The 13,340-nt window shown below is 41.8% G+C and overlaps 1 protein-coding gene across 1 annotated transcript; it reads right to left on the minus strand.

Annotated features, from left to right (window-relative positions):
• On the minus strand, positions 350 to 8,996 carry LOC8067781 (LEAF RUST 10 DISEASE-RESISTANCE LOCUS RECEPTOR-LIKE PROTEIN KINASE-like 2.4). The gene is made up of 5 exons (XM_021462847.1): positions 8,254 to 8,996; positions 8,026 to 8,183; positions 2,732 to 2,776; positions 1,175 to 2,237; positions 350 to 739 (listed from the first exon to the last, which is right to left on the minus strand). Exons 1-5 carry the CDS (start codon positions 8,919 to 8,921, stop codon positions 703 to 705), a joined length of 1,971 nt encoding a protein of 656 aa, XP_021318522.1. The 5' UTR covers positions 8,922 to 8,996; the 3' UTR covers positions 350 to 702.

Consider the following 13,340-nt stretch of genomic DNA (forward strand, 5'->3'; position numbering starts at 1 on the left):
GGAAAAATTGGAAAGAGAGTCAGAAGTGCATTTGGTATAATGGGAATGAAACTATTCAATACTTATTCCTAGACTGTCCCTTTACCAAAATGATTTGAAGGCTTATCTTCTTTGCTACTTTGCTACGAGTTTGACCCAACCTAGATCAATCAGCCAAGATCAATCAGCCACATGTTTGGTACTTGGCTATCTAATCAAAATAAAAAGATTAGAGATTTGATTTGGGTAGGGGTGGCTGCTTTGCTTCGGGCTATCTGGAGATGCCGCAATGATTATGTTTTTAATAAAATGAAAACTAACTCTATTATGCAGGTAATTTTCAGGGGAGCGTACTGGTTATGCTTTTGGGCTCAGCTGCAGCATGATGAGACAGCCAAGGACGTGCTCTCGATGATAAGCAAGAAATTAGAAGTAATTGCTTTAGAGATTTCCAATAATAGATGGAAACATTTATATTGTTTAAACTAGCGTCCCAGTCCATGTATAGGACTATGGCTCTGTCTGTTTATTTCATATAAAACTCTGTAATTTTAGGCTGTGTACATCCTCGAATGTAGAGGCCGGATTTTATATCCATTATCTAAAAAAATATGAGTTCATCTCACAGATATCTATAGGTCAACACAAGGGAGCACTTCTAAATTAAATGTAGTCGTGATCTTTGCTTGAATCAGGTACGCCGTAAGCATAGCTTCCTCTGTTTTACAGTGTCGGAGCAGACTCCTCAGATGAATCCTCCCTACATGTCATTCACTAGCAAATTAGTACAAATAATGATATGAGAAAAAAGTACTACTATCCTTTTGATAATAAACTAAATCAGACACATTGTACATTACTCCCACTAAATACGCAATATATACAGTACTTCCTCCGTCCAAAAAGAATAATGCAACTTAGCATTCAAAATTTTTCTATAGATCTAGGCAAATATATATTGCATCTCTTTAGGCTGTCTGGTGTTGCCTGGTATGTATTATATAAATACATGATATACATTGGATCTTTTTAGGCTGGCTGGTGTTGCAGGAATCAATGTAATTGATGCAATAATGTACAAAATTAATTGACTATTGCTGTTCCAAGGAACACATTAGATCTCTTTCGATTTTGTAGATAAAAGATATACTTTTGGTCTATGTACAGCTAAAAGTATGAAGTTGAAAAAACATACTGTATAGCTGAATAGAAGTGTTGCCTTGGTGGTATCTCAAGTTGATCTGCACTTTTCTCAAACATCTCTAAAACCTTGCTCATTGTTGGACGGGACATAGGAGACACTTGTATACACCATAAGCCAATCGAGGCCATTTTCCTTGCCATCTCTTCTGTTTCCCCTGCCATATCAAATGTATGTAGGCTTCCCACTTCAGCCAAATGACTATAGATAAAGTCTGGAAAATACATCTCACTGGAATTGTTCACACTTTCTTTCAGGTTCTTTCTTCCTCCCACCATCTCAAGAAGCATCATTCCGTAGCTGTAGACATCTGATTTAGTAGAAACTACTCCAAATCTCCTTGCGAAAACTTCAGGTGCGATGAACCCAATTGTCCCTCGCATGCCTGCCATTGATAGGTAACTCTCCTTTGGGTTGCATAACTTGGCCAAACCAAAATCAGCAATTTTTGAGATAAAATCATCATCAAGAAGGATATTGTGTGGTTTTATGTCAAAGTGTATGATGCGTGTATTACAGCCGCGGTGCAAATACTCCAAACCTCTTGCAATACCAATTGCTATTTCATAGAGCTTGTCCCATCCCATAATTGTTTTTGAATTATCATCATAAATAAATTTGTCCAGTGATCCATTAGCCATATACTCATAAATAAGAGCTCGCTTGGATCCCTCTAAGCAAAAACCAAGCAGAGTAACAATATTAACATGAGATGTCCTTCTGATGCTGAAAACTTCATTGATAAAATCTTCTCCATTTCTTGTGAAGTCATGGAGGAACTTCACTGCAACAAGCATGCCACATGGTAATGTACCTTTATAAACCATGCCATAGCCACCTTCTCCAAGTTTTTCACTAAAATATCTTGTTATTTCCTTCAGCTGTGAATATTTATATCTCTTTGGAGCCAAGGAGCCATAATCTTCTAGAAGCTCCTCAATATTTTGTTTAGTAGTTGAGTTAACTCGAATGGTTTGTTGAAATTTTCCCCTCCTACGGATCTTGAAGACAAAAATGACACAGACCATGATCAAGAGAATGGCTCCAAGAGTTGAAACTGGTAAAAAAAAAATATGTGAATGATATAAGAACCATAACATTGTACATTTCAAAATTGATTGAAGATTATACAGCATAAAGCTTTGTAAAAACTAGATAAAGTTATCCTGAAACCAGTACTCATTATGTTTATTGAATAATGAATTATACTACTGAACACATTGAAATTTTGCCACTGACCACTAAATATTTCACCTTCAAAATTAAAGCAATTGATGTCACTGCAATAATTAATGATCCTAGCATCAATGCCAATTTACTACGTACATGAAAATCCTTTAAATTAAAAGAATGGCCACTTGTAGAAAATGAATATGAAACATCATCCAATAGAAGTATTGGTAACTACTACTGTCCAATTATGGTAAAAATATATTTATATTTATATTTATATTTAATATTTACTACGTTTACTCCAATGAAGAATATGATAAAAATTACATGGTATTTTATATTATGCTAGTAAGTCATCAGAAGGTTATGAATAAATACCCGCCAGCACCACCATCCCTGAGGGAAATTTTCGAGATTTTCCATCTGTAAAATGAAATATATGTACATAAAGTTAAACAAAATAGTGATAGCCAAATAGAGCCCAATGATAGATTTGATATCCATGCCCTACGTTTTCATGAAAAAAAAAATTGATGTCCATGCCCTACGTTCTCAAGAAAAATAGGATTTGATGTCCACAGATCATGTGTTACCACCTGTATGTACCATGTTAGGAAAGATACGGGGCATTTATATCTAAATATGGTGTAGCAAGCCAAAATAATAGTATAATTTAGAATAGGGAGTATTTTTAGGTACTCCCTCTATCCCTTTTTAAGTGTCTAAATATGATGTAGCAAGCCAAAATAATAGTATAATTTAGAATAGGGAGTATTGTTAGGTACTCCCTCTATATATCCCTTTTTAAGTGTCATCTAGATTTTCACGCTCTTAAGTTTGATTAGATTTATAGAAAATGTCAGTAATATTTATATCTTCAAATAAGTGTATTATTGAAATATGTGTAGCGATTAATCTAATGATATTTATTACACACTATAATATTAGTAATCTCTTGTGTATATTTGGTTAAAATTGAGTAAATTTGCCCCCTCGATACATGCAATTTAAAAAGTATAAATATAGATTTTATTATATTCCTTTTTAGGTGGAGATTGCAACAAAAATGACAGGTGGGCGATACGTGCAGTTCAAAAAGTATAAATATAGATTTTATTATATTTCTTTTTAGGTGGAGGTTGCAACAAAAATGACTGGTGAGCCTCAAGGTTCTCTTCGATGTAACTTTAAGGCCTATTTGGCACTGCTCGGCTTTATTAGTAAATCAGCTTAGCTATGTGGGCAGCTTCGTCGTTTGACTTTAGCTTTAATTGAAAGTGTGTCTTTTGGTAAAATAGCTTCTCACTAGACCCACCTTAGACTTAGACCCACCTGTCATTCAACTCACCCCTTTATTCCTCTCACCCCTCCTGAATCTCTGACCACCATCGCATCTCTCCTCACTGCCGCCCAATCAACACGCAACCACGCATGCATCAACATCGGTGGGTGGTGTCCATGCGCTCTCCTCCTCCCCAACACCAGTGGCCATGTGCACCCCTTGTCCCCAACACTAGTGGTTGCACGCTACCCCTTCCTCCAACACCAGTGGTTGCGTTCGCCCCTTCTCCCAACATCGGTTGCCACGCGCGGCACATCCTCCGCAACACCAGTGGCCGCACGGCACCCATCTTCCCCAACGCTACCTTCGCTAAACTTCACACGGCCTATATGCTTCATGTCCATGGGCACCGATAATGCATGACCGAGGAGGTCTCCTTGGTGCATGGACCCACGAAAGCGTGAGGGAGGCCAGTAGAACCTGGAATTTTCTAGCTCTCCCTCCTATGTAGGCAGCCTTCTCAGCAGGAAATCTGGGACTTCTCCTATGAAGCAGCATGCCAGACAACTGTTTGGTTTAGTTGAAGCTGAAAATCTGCTCATAAACTTCCTTTGGCAGTTGTTTCATAATAAACCCTAGGTGGCTTGCACTACTATAAAAAATCTTTTGCGAGGCCTTTTGAAATAGGCCTAGGAGGCCGGCAGGATTTTCAACCGCCTCGGTTAAGGCTGTTATTTTTATATCAAGGCAGTTACAAACAACCACCTCACAAAAATGAGTAACCGATGGCGGGCACCTTAAAACGTCCATCTCGGTTAATATTGATTAACCGAGGTGGTTGTTCTAATGCATGTTGACGGTCCTTAACTAAAAATATAAACTGTCAACAAAACATAGAAAAGAGCATAAAAGGAAATACCTACATAGAATAGTGGTTATATTGACATAATTCCACATTGTGAATCAATATGCAGGGATTTATAAGGAAAAGAGGAGACATGAAGGACGTCGGGCTAAAAGGCATATTCTATCATGAAACCAAGTTGCAAAGGAGCTAGAAGACATGAGAAGACCATCACCGAAGGTGGGGCCCACCTGCCATAGGGCAGGGTCGGCCGACTTGGCCTGGCCTCACCTATCAGCTGCCTTCTCACGTCAGTTCTCTACTGCCTTAGGATTTACATCTACGTCGTTGATTGAAGTTAGTTTGATCTGAGGGCTCTAGTTCATCCCATCGGCCTATATAAAGAGACCCTACCCCCTAGGTTGAGAGCACCAAGTCATTTGATTAAATCATCAAGGCTAGAAACCCTAGAGCTCCACCATATTCTAGGCATAGCTACATAGGTTAAAAGTAGAGAAAGGCAAGCTTCGCTTAGATTCGGATCATGTTGAGAGCGTTGCTCGGTAAATCCTTTTAATCTCTCTATTTGTATTTGTTTATATATTTGTTGGATACTATAGATATGACTTTGCTTTATTCATTATTTATGATCTCAACTATATTGTTTGATTATGGCCTTGTTTAGTTCACCCTAAAAACCAAAATCTTTTCAAGATTCCCCGTCACATCGAATCTCGTGACACATGCATGGAGCATTAAATGTAGACGAAAATAAAAACTAATTGCACAGTTTACCTGTAAATCACGAGATGAATCTTTTAAGCCTAAGTACTCCATGATTGGATAATGTTTGTCAAATAAAAACGAAAGTGCTACAGTTTCGAAAACCGAAAAGTTTTTGGACTAAACAAGGCCTATATACTTAGTATAGTTGGGGTATTTATGTGTATATTCGTATAGCGTTCATCCTTTGATATCATGGGTGAATGGTGGATATCATGTAAGGATACACTCTATAACCGGGCCATGTGGTAGATCGTGGGAGTGACAGTCTCTTAAGTCCCTATGGAGTCCACCCCCTGTATATAAAACTAGTAGAACGCGGTTGCGGGGAAAAGTCTTACCGAATCCTAGCTCTCCTTTTAGTAATGTTCTTTATGTATAGATATAATGCTAATCTTAATAATGATTGCTAAGTGTAATTGCACTAATCATAGTATTGTTTGACATATAGTTAGAATGACTTAGGAATATTCTTTTACTCTGCCTAATACCATGCTAATACTATAGAATGGAGTGCTCTAGGTATATTTATCATTTATGACTTGTTACTTATCATTTATCAATCATTTATCTATGACTTGTGACACTTATCCATGTTATGAGTAGATATGGTTAACTCTCCATTGCATATATGAGTGATAATCATATATTTCTTGGCCATCCCTTACTAGTGGTAAAATATAAATTGACAACCTAGTAGTACTCTAGGTAAAATGCTACAATAATATATTTAATCTATGCGCTTGCGGATAATATTTCTTTATTATCTTCATATTCTATCTAGTCACATAAAATAATAAGTTATCTACTTAGTTGTAGTGTTAGGTAATGCCAACAAACATCCTAAGCACCATCACCGTGGATGACCAGTTGGTTCGCTAAGCTAGAGGTGTAGGTAGTTAATAAGTGACTAGCTAAAACAAGTGTTGCATTAATAAATTAAATACCAACAATACAAATGCCTCGACTAACCAAGGCGATTGTTCTAACGCTATAAGATGCACCTTGAATAATACTAGCCCATCTCAGAGCCTAGATAGCCCATCTCGGCCTAATATTGTGCTCAGGGTATATATAAATGAATCCTTAGAACCCTAAACTCACTGCCTCACTCCACCATCTAGTCGCCGCCAGCCTTGACTCCCTCACTTCCCATCCTGTGGCCCTCTTCTTTCCTCAGCACCGCTCCACTCCGCACCACGAGCGTTGCACCTCCTCCCTCTGCACTACGAGCATTGCGCCCCCCTAACTCTGCACTGGTGCCTCCTCCCTGCCTCCAGCCACCATGGCGGCGCCCCTCCTGCCTCGCATCACGGTGGCACGACTCCACCATGGTGGCGAGCATGGGCCATCTCACCCGACGACGTGCGTGGGGAGGTAGATCCGGCCTCCACCTCCTCCCGATAGCAGTTTCGACACCTAGCTCTGGCCTCCTCCTCCTCCCCGGTGGCAGATCTAGCCTCCACCTCCTCCTCAGCGGTGGATCTAGTCTCCACCTCCTCCCCAGCAGCGGATCTGGCACCCACCTTCTCTCCAGCGGTGCATCCGGAACCTACCTCCTCCCCGGTGGCGGATCCGGCCCCGACCTCCTCCCCGGCGGTGCTCCCGATGTCCGAATCTGGTCAAGGAGGCGGGGTGGCGTGGATGGACTCGGCGGACCCATGGGTGGCTCGCTAGGCTTTTTTCTTTCTTTTGTTGTTTTTTATTCAATTTACTAAGGCAGGAATCAAACCGCCTTGGAAAAAAGTCCCATTAATCGTGGCATTTCATCTAAGGCGTTTTGGGTGTCCACCTTAAAAAATTGTTTTGCCCGCCTGGGTTAAGTTTATTGCAGTAGTGTGGGAATTCGGTCAAGAGAGGGTGGAAATGAAACATGGGCTGCTGCTTGTGTGATAGTGTAGAATCTATAAACTACCTTCTGTTTAATTGCCATACGGCCAATCTTGTTTGGAGTCTTCTCATGAATGTCTTCAATTTGCACCCATGTCATTGTTCTCTGGAGCAACTCTCAAATACTTGGTTGCAAGGCAACGGGCCTATGCCGAGTAGATTGATCGTCTTTTTTTTGCAAGGTTTGCATGGGCGGCGTGGACTACAAGAAATAAGATGGATATATGACCATAAAAAAAATAAGATGGATATAGAAAAGTCTTTTCTTATTAAAGCTCTCACTGTGATGTGACGTATATTACAATATCATTGATGCAGAGGTGGAGTATGTTATTGAAGGAAAAGGATAAGGAGCATATCTCACAAGTTCTAGAGTTGATTTTGGGATGGATGAACAACTTTAGACCCAGGACGACCATGGCTACTGATGTGTTTGTGATTTTAGCTTTTGATAGCGCTTGGAGTCCTTTGGCTTATCTGAAGTGTAGTTCCGTGCCTAGTTTTTACTAGCCTAGAGTTGTAATGTGGCTGATATCCCTAGCGTATTCTATTACCTGTTGCTTTCCTAAAAAGCATAATTAATTTTTGTTAAAAAAATATTTGATCGTTCGCTTGTTTAAAAAATCATAGTTAAAAGTCATATTTGTAAATTTATTGTGAAAGAAAATATTGTTGAACGACTATATTCTGCAATAAAGTCACTCAATGCGCTACACGCGGCTTCCACACCTACCTATCTGGTCTCGTCATCATCATAAAATAACGACAAAAACTAAAGAGTACAGTACGTTGCTGGCCCCGTGTTAGTTGTCACCCTCGCGAGAGAAGAAGAGACTCAACTGGACTGGACTTGTGGTGGTCAACCCAACTCACCTCGGGACTTCGCCGCCGCTGTTGTGCCCGCCGGCGACGGCTCGGGCGGTGGCGCCGGCTCCACGACGATGGTCTTCGCGCTCGGCGGCGTGTAGAACGGCATCACCTCGAACCGCGTGTAGCATGTCAGTGAGTAGGCGCGCCCTCCTCTCGTCCATCTGCATACAAAATGAGCAGGTGTCATGCTCATGCCGCCGCCACTGCTCTGCATCGCACAAGCTAACGTACATCGGCAACGACGCGGCGATTCGCCGGAGGCAGCGGCGGCAGTCGTCCGGCGACAGGTACGCCACGCACTGCACGAACCCGTACAGGCTCTGCTCGGCGCTCATGTTGGTGCGTCCGAACGCGAAGGACCGCAGCGACGCGGCGGCCGCGGGGGCGAGCCGGTCCATGAGCATTCCCAGCGCGGCGGCGCTGATGGCGGCCTCGCCGGCGCGCGTCAGGTTGTTGTAGAAGGAGAACCTCTGCGCCATGTCCGGGCTCGCCGGGAAGCTCGCGTTCGCGTACCGGAGAAGGCAGTTGTTGTACATCATGTCGGCGGCCACGGCGCGCGGGCACGCCAGCGTCACGTTCCCGGCCGCCATGGCGAGGCAGAGCCGGCACACCTCCGGTGGGGCGTCGGCGTAGCAGATGGCGAGCCCGTAGGACGACTGGTGGTCCGCCGGACCGTTATCGCCGCCGACCGTGCTGTTGCCGTTGCCGCCGTAGGAGGCCGTGACGGTGACCAGGTCCTTGAGCATGCCGCGGAGGTTCGCGTCGTAGGCATCCCCAGGGGTGTAGTTCGCCGGCGAGCACAAAGACCAGACTTTCACCGTCTGCCCGAGCGCCAGGGTGGCGCTGTGGACGGCGGCGACGAGGAGCACCAGGAGCAGGAGGGAGTTCACGGCCGCCATGGCCGGTGGCGTATGATGGTCGACTGTGTGGTACCAGACTGTGCAAAATTAAAGCTTGTGAACTACTACCCCTTGGCCGTGCAATGCGGTGCGTCTTTATTTATTTGTGGGCACCTTGGTAGCCATGACTATGGTCGTACGAATGTCCTGCTAATCATCTTACCTTGTTAATAATTTTCGACAATAAAGCCTTGTTTAGTTCACTCCAAAAACCAAAAAGTTTTCAAGCTCCGTCACATTAAATCTTTAGGCACATGCATGAAGCATTAAATATAGACGAAAATAAAAACTAATTGCACAGTTTATATGTAAATCGAGAGACGAATCTTTTGATTCTAGCTAGTCCATGATTGAATAATATTTACCACAAACAAACGAAAGTGCTACAGTAGCGAAATCCAAAAGTATTTCGCATCTAAACAAGGCCTAAATACACATTACACAAAATGTGGGTCTGTCAAGGTGTCAGTGAGACACATACAAGTTTGTGAGGAAAATAAAATACCAAAGGATCTGAGTGAATACAAATCGATTTATTAATGCGTCGTCAACGTCAACCTTGCATTATCATGGTCATATAGGACAAACGTCGGTGGTCTAAAATGTTATGGTTGAAAATACTGTTTAAATATGACTTAGACAAGCGAACCGAATGAGATGGGGCTAAGCTGCTCGTCTTTCTCACGTATCTACATTGTGGTCATGATCATGGATCCCTGCTGTCGTTAGACTATCTCCAACAATCGTCACTCAAAATACAAGACCTATTTATCCTTTGGTAGCGCTAGAGGTAAAAGATTCCATATCCATTTTTAGTCTTCTCCAACAACAAGATCTAAAAGACAACACTCTCTGCAAATGGGTCTCGAGGAGAGAGGATACTCAAATTTGGGTTATGCCTCTCCTGATACCCAAAATGGGTCTTCTGTATGGGTATTCTGTTGGAGGCTATAGGTATTGTGTTAGAAACCTATTTTGGGTTTGGGTTCCATATGAGTTTGTTATTGGAGACAGCCTTACTCGTCTTTCTCACGTATCTACATTGTGGGGTGGGCCTAAGCTGCCTTGGCAAAGATAGGGGTATATGAATGAGAAATTGCAAGTGTAAAGACAGATAGATACACAAGTTCATATATATCTTGTCGCGAGGGGGCTTTTTTTTTGTCCTTGTAGAAACCTTTTTTTTTCAACTGAGATAGTATTGTTGTATATACAAGCCTTCTAGATTAGATCACTCGATGCGTGGGGAGAATATGTAAGTAACCTAAAGTAAGAACTGAACTAAATCAATCAAAAGCATAGACACAAGAGTACCAATCCAGGTGTCACTCAAAGTAGAGCTATATCTGCCAAGCTACATGGTAGAAGATAAGTCGATAGTTTCTGCTCCTCATGGTGATAAGGCTTTGCCTTGGATGGTATCTCATCTCTATTTCTTTATTTATACCGTTTAAATGGCAGGGCTTGTAGCAGGGATACTTGAAGTGCACGCACGGGTGCGCCTATAGTCTGCGGCACATTGGCTGGTGGTGAGGCTAGGTTGACCGACTTAGGTGAGGGACGGTGACCCTTTGTTCTACTGCCCACTGCTATAGAAGAGGTCTTTGGACGATTACCAAAATCGCCAATAGTCTCGGCAGATTTGGTCCTCGAGATTAAAGACTTCTTTAGTCCCGGTAATACAGTCCGAGACTAAAGGGTCCCGCCCAACGGCTACTGCGCAGAGCTATCGGGGCAGGACCCTTTACTCCCGGCTCGTGTTATGGGCCGGGAGTAAATTGGGGACTTCACCCTTTTTAGTCCCCGTTTTTACTTCAAGCTAGGACTAAAGGTGCACGAGTTATATCTTTCTCCCTTCTTCCTCTCCGAGACCGAGCCTATTCAAAATTCAGTGAGCTTATTCCCTCTTTTCTTCCTAGCCTTTGCTTGTTCTTGCTTGTTCTTCCTTGTTCTTCATCTCCGGCACCCATTGGTGATCTTCTTCGACGCCATCATCGTTTCCTCGGGTCTAGGGGTAACTAACTTCATCCTCTCTCTTTTTTGACGTTATTTTTTGTTTTTATGATTTCTCCTCCATTTTAAGCTCAAAATCAATGGTTATAGTTTGAATCGACATAGCCGGTGTCTATTGGTGATCTTCTTCGACTCGTCATCGACTCTTCGTGTTTAGAGGTAACTAAGCTTCATCCTCCCATATCATTTTAATGTTGTTTTTGTCCTTGTGATTTCTCCACCACTTTGAGCTAAAATTTACTTGTTAGTTTGAATTCATAGCTTAAATTAGTAACCATATATATAATATTTCATGGTTTGCTATAAATTAAAGAATTATAGTGTCTTTTTAATCTTTCTTCTATATATAATTGAGATCATAAAAGGAATTTAATTAATAGGGTTCATCAAATCGACTTGTTAGCTAGACTTGTTAATTTAAGCATGTATAAAAATTTTGAGCATAGAGTTCATCAAATTGACTTGATATTTTTTTATTGCTAGATAGTATCCATTATATTTTTCATGTTTAAAACAAGACAAGTATAGAATTTAATTATTTGTCTTTTTAATTACTTTTCTTTAGAAAATATTGTGTTTATAATAGTTTGCAACAATGAATATAAAAAATAGACAAAAATTAAAATAAAATCATGCATAGTTTAAATAAATAAGTATGGATATAGTAGATGGCAACCGTGACCGGGTCCTCAGTCTCATCACTAGGATCCAAAGCGTCTGCGGCCAGATCTTCCTCTCATTACTTGTGGCGAGTGTAAGCAGAAGATTGTGAAGGAATACCGAGTGAAAAAAGAGGAAATCAACAAGGGTCATATATTCTACAAGTGTCCGGACCGTGAGGTGGGTTATTATATTCCCGCATTTGATTAATATGGTTAATTTGTCCTGGTTTTGCTTGATGATATTGTTTAAATTCCTTATTCTTTGTTCTAATTGCAGTGGGAGAGCACCGGCGGATGTAAAGGTTGGTACTGGAGAAAGAGTACGTTCAGCACGTGTGAAATTCTGTTACATAGGAGGTTGCGGCTGAACGTGATGAGGCAGTGAGCCAGCGGAAGAAGCCCACCACCCTGCCAGTGGATATGAAGTTGTCTGTTTTAGTTGGGATAGGATGGGAACTAATTATGTTGCTTAAGTGCATTTTAGTTCTAGTTTTTTTATTGCTAGCTGCAGTTGTCTTTGTTGTAGTAAGGGTTGCTTGAATTAATAAATCATGTGATGTCATGTCTGTTGTGCAATAACATAATGAACTAAGTGCATGGTTGTAATATTTAATGCGGATGTCGTCACGCAATTGGATGTATAATGTCGATCGTCGCTCCAAAGAGTTTAATGCTGGCTTGCACTATTTCTTAGGTGTGGCTGAGGCAAACAAGCAGGATGGTTTCATGTGCTGCCCATGCACCGTTTGTAAGAATTTGGAGGCATATTCATGCTCAAGGATTCTTCATACGCATTTGTTGAAGTCGGGTTTCGTACCAAACTATATTTGTTAGACGAAGCACGGAGAAAGGGCGGTTCTAACGGATGATGGTGAAGAAGATGAAGAAGAATTGGACCACGCCAATATTATTGCTCAGTACGGTGCCTTCGGTGATGATGCAGTGGGGGAGATGATGAAGAGGATGCGGCAGCGGCAGAAGATGTGGCAGGTGATGCTGATGCTCTTGGTGATGCCATTTGCGATGCACAAAGAGATTGTGAAAGTGAGAAGGAGAAGGCCAAGTTCGAGCGCATGCTAGAGGATCACAGGAAATTGCTATATTCGACCACTAAAGATGGGCAAAAAAAGCTGGGTACAACACTTGAACTGCTTCAATGGAAGGCAAAGAATGGTACATCTGACAAGTCATTTGGGCAGTTATTGAAGATAATGAAAAAGATGCTTCCGAGGGCAAACGAATTGCCCTCCACTACGTACGAAGCAAAGCAGGTTGTTTGCCCTTTGGGATTAGAAATCCAGAAGATACACGTATGTCCTAATGACTGCATCCTATACCATGGTGAGGAATATTAGAATTTGGATGCATTCCCAGTATGCAAAGCATCGCGGTATAAGATCAGGCGAGATGATCCTAGCGACGTAGAGGGTGAAGAACATCCCAGCCCAAAGAAAATCCCTGTCAAGGTTATGTGGTATGCTCCTATAATACCACACTTGAAACATTTGTTCAGAAATAAAGACAATGCAAAGTTGTTGCGGTGGCATAAAGAAGACCATAAGGTAGACAATATGCTCAGGCACCCTGTTGATGGATCCCAGTGGAGAGCGATAGACAGATAATTCCTAGAGTTTGCAGATAAGGCTAGAAACTTGAGGTTCGCTTTAAGTACAGATGGTTTTAATCCTTTCAGGGAGCAGAGCAGCAGTCATAGCACTTGGCCAGTCACTCTCTGCATCTACAA

The sequence above is a fragment of the Sorghum bicolor genome, chromosome 6 (genome assembly GCF_000003195.3).
Source record: "Sorghum bicolor cultivar BTx623 chromosome 6, Sorghum_bicolor_NCBIv3, whole genome shotgun sequence".
Taxonomy (NCBI): Eukaryota; Viridiplantae; Streptophyta; class Magnoliopsida; order Poales; family Poaceae; genus Sorghum; species Sorghum bicolor.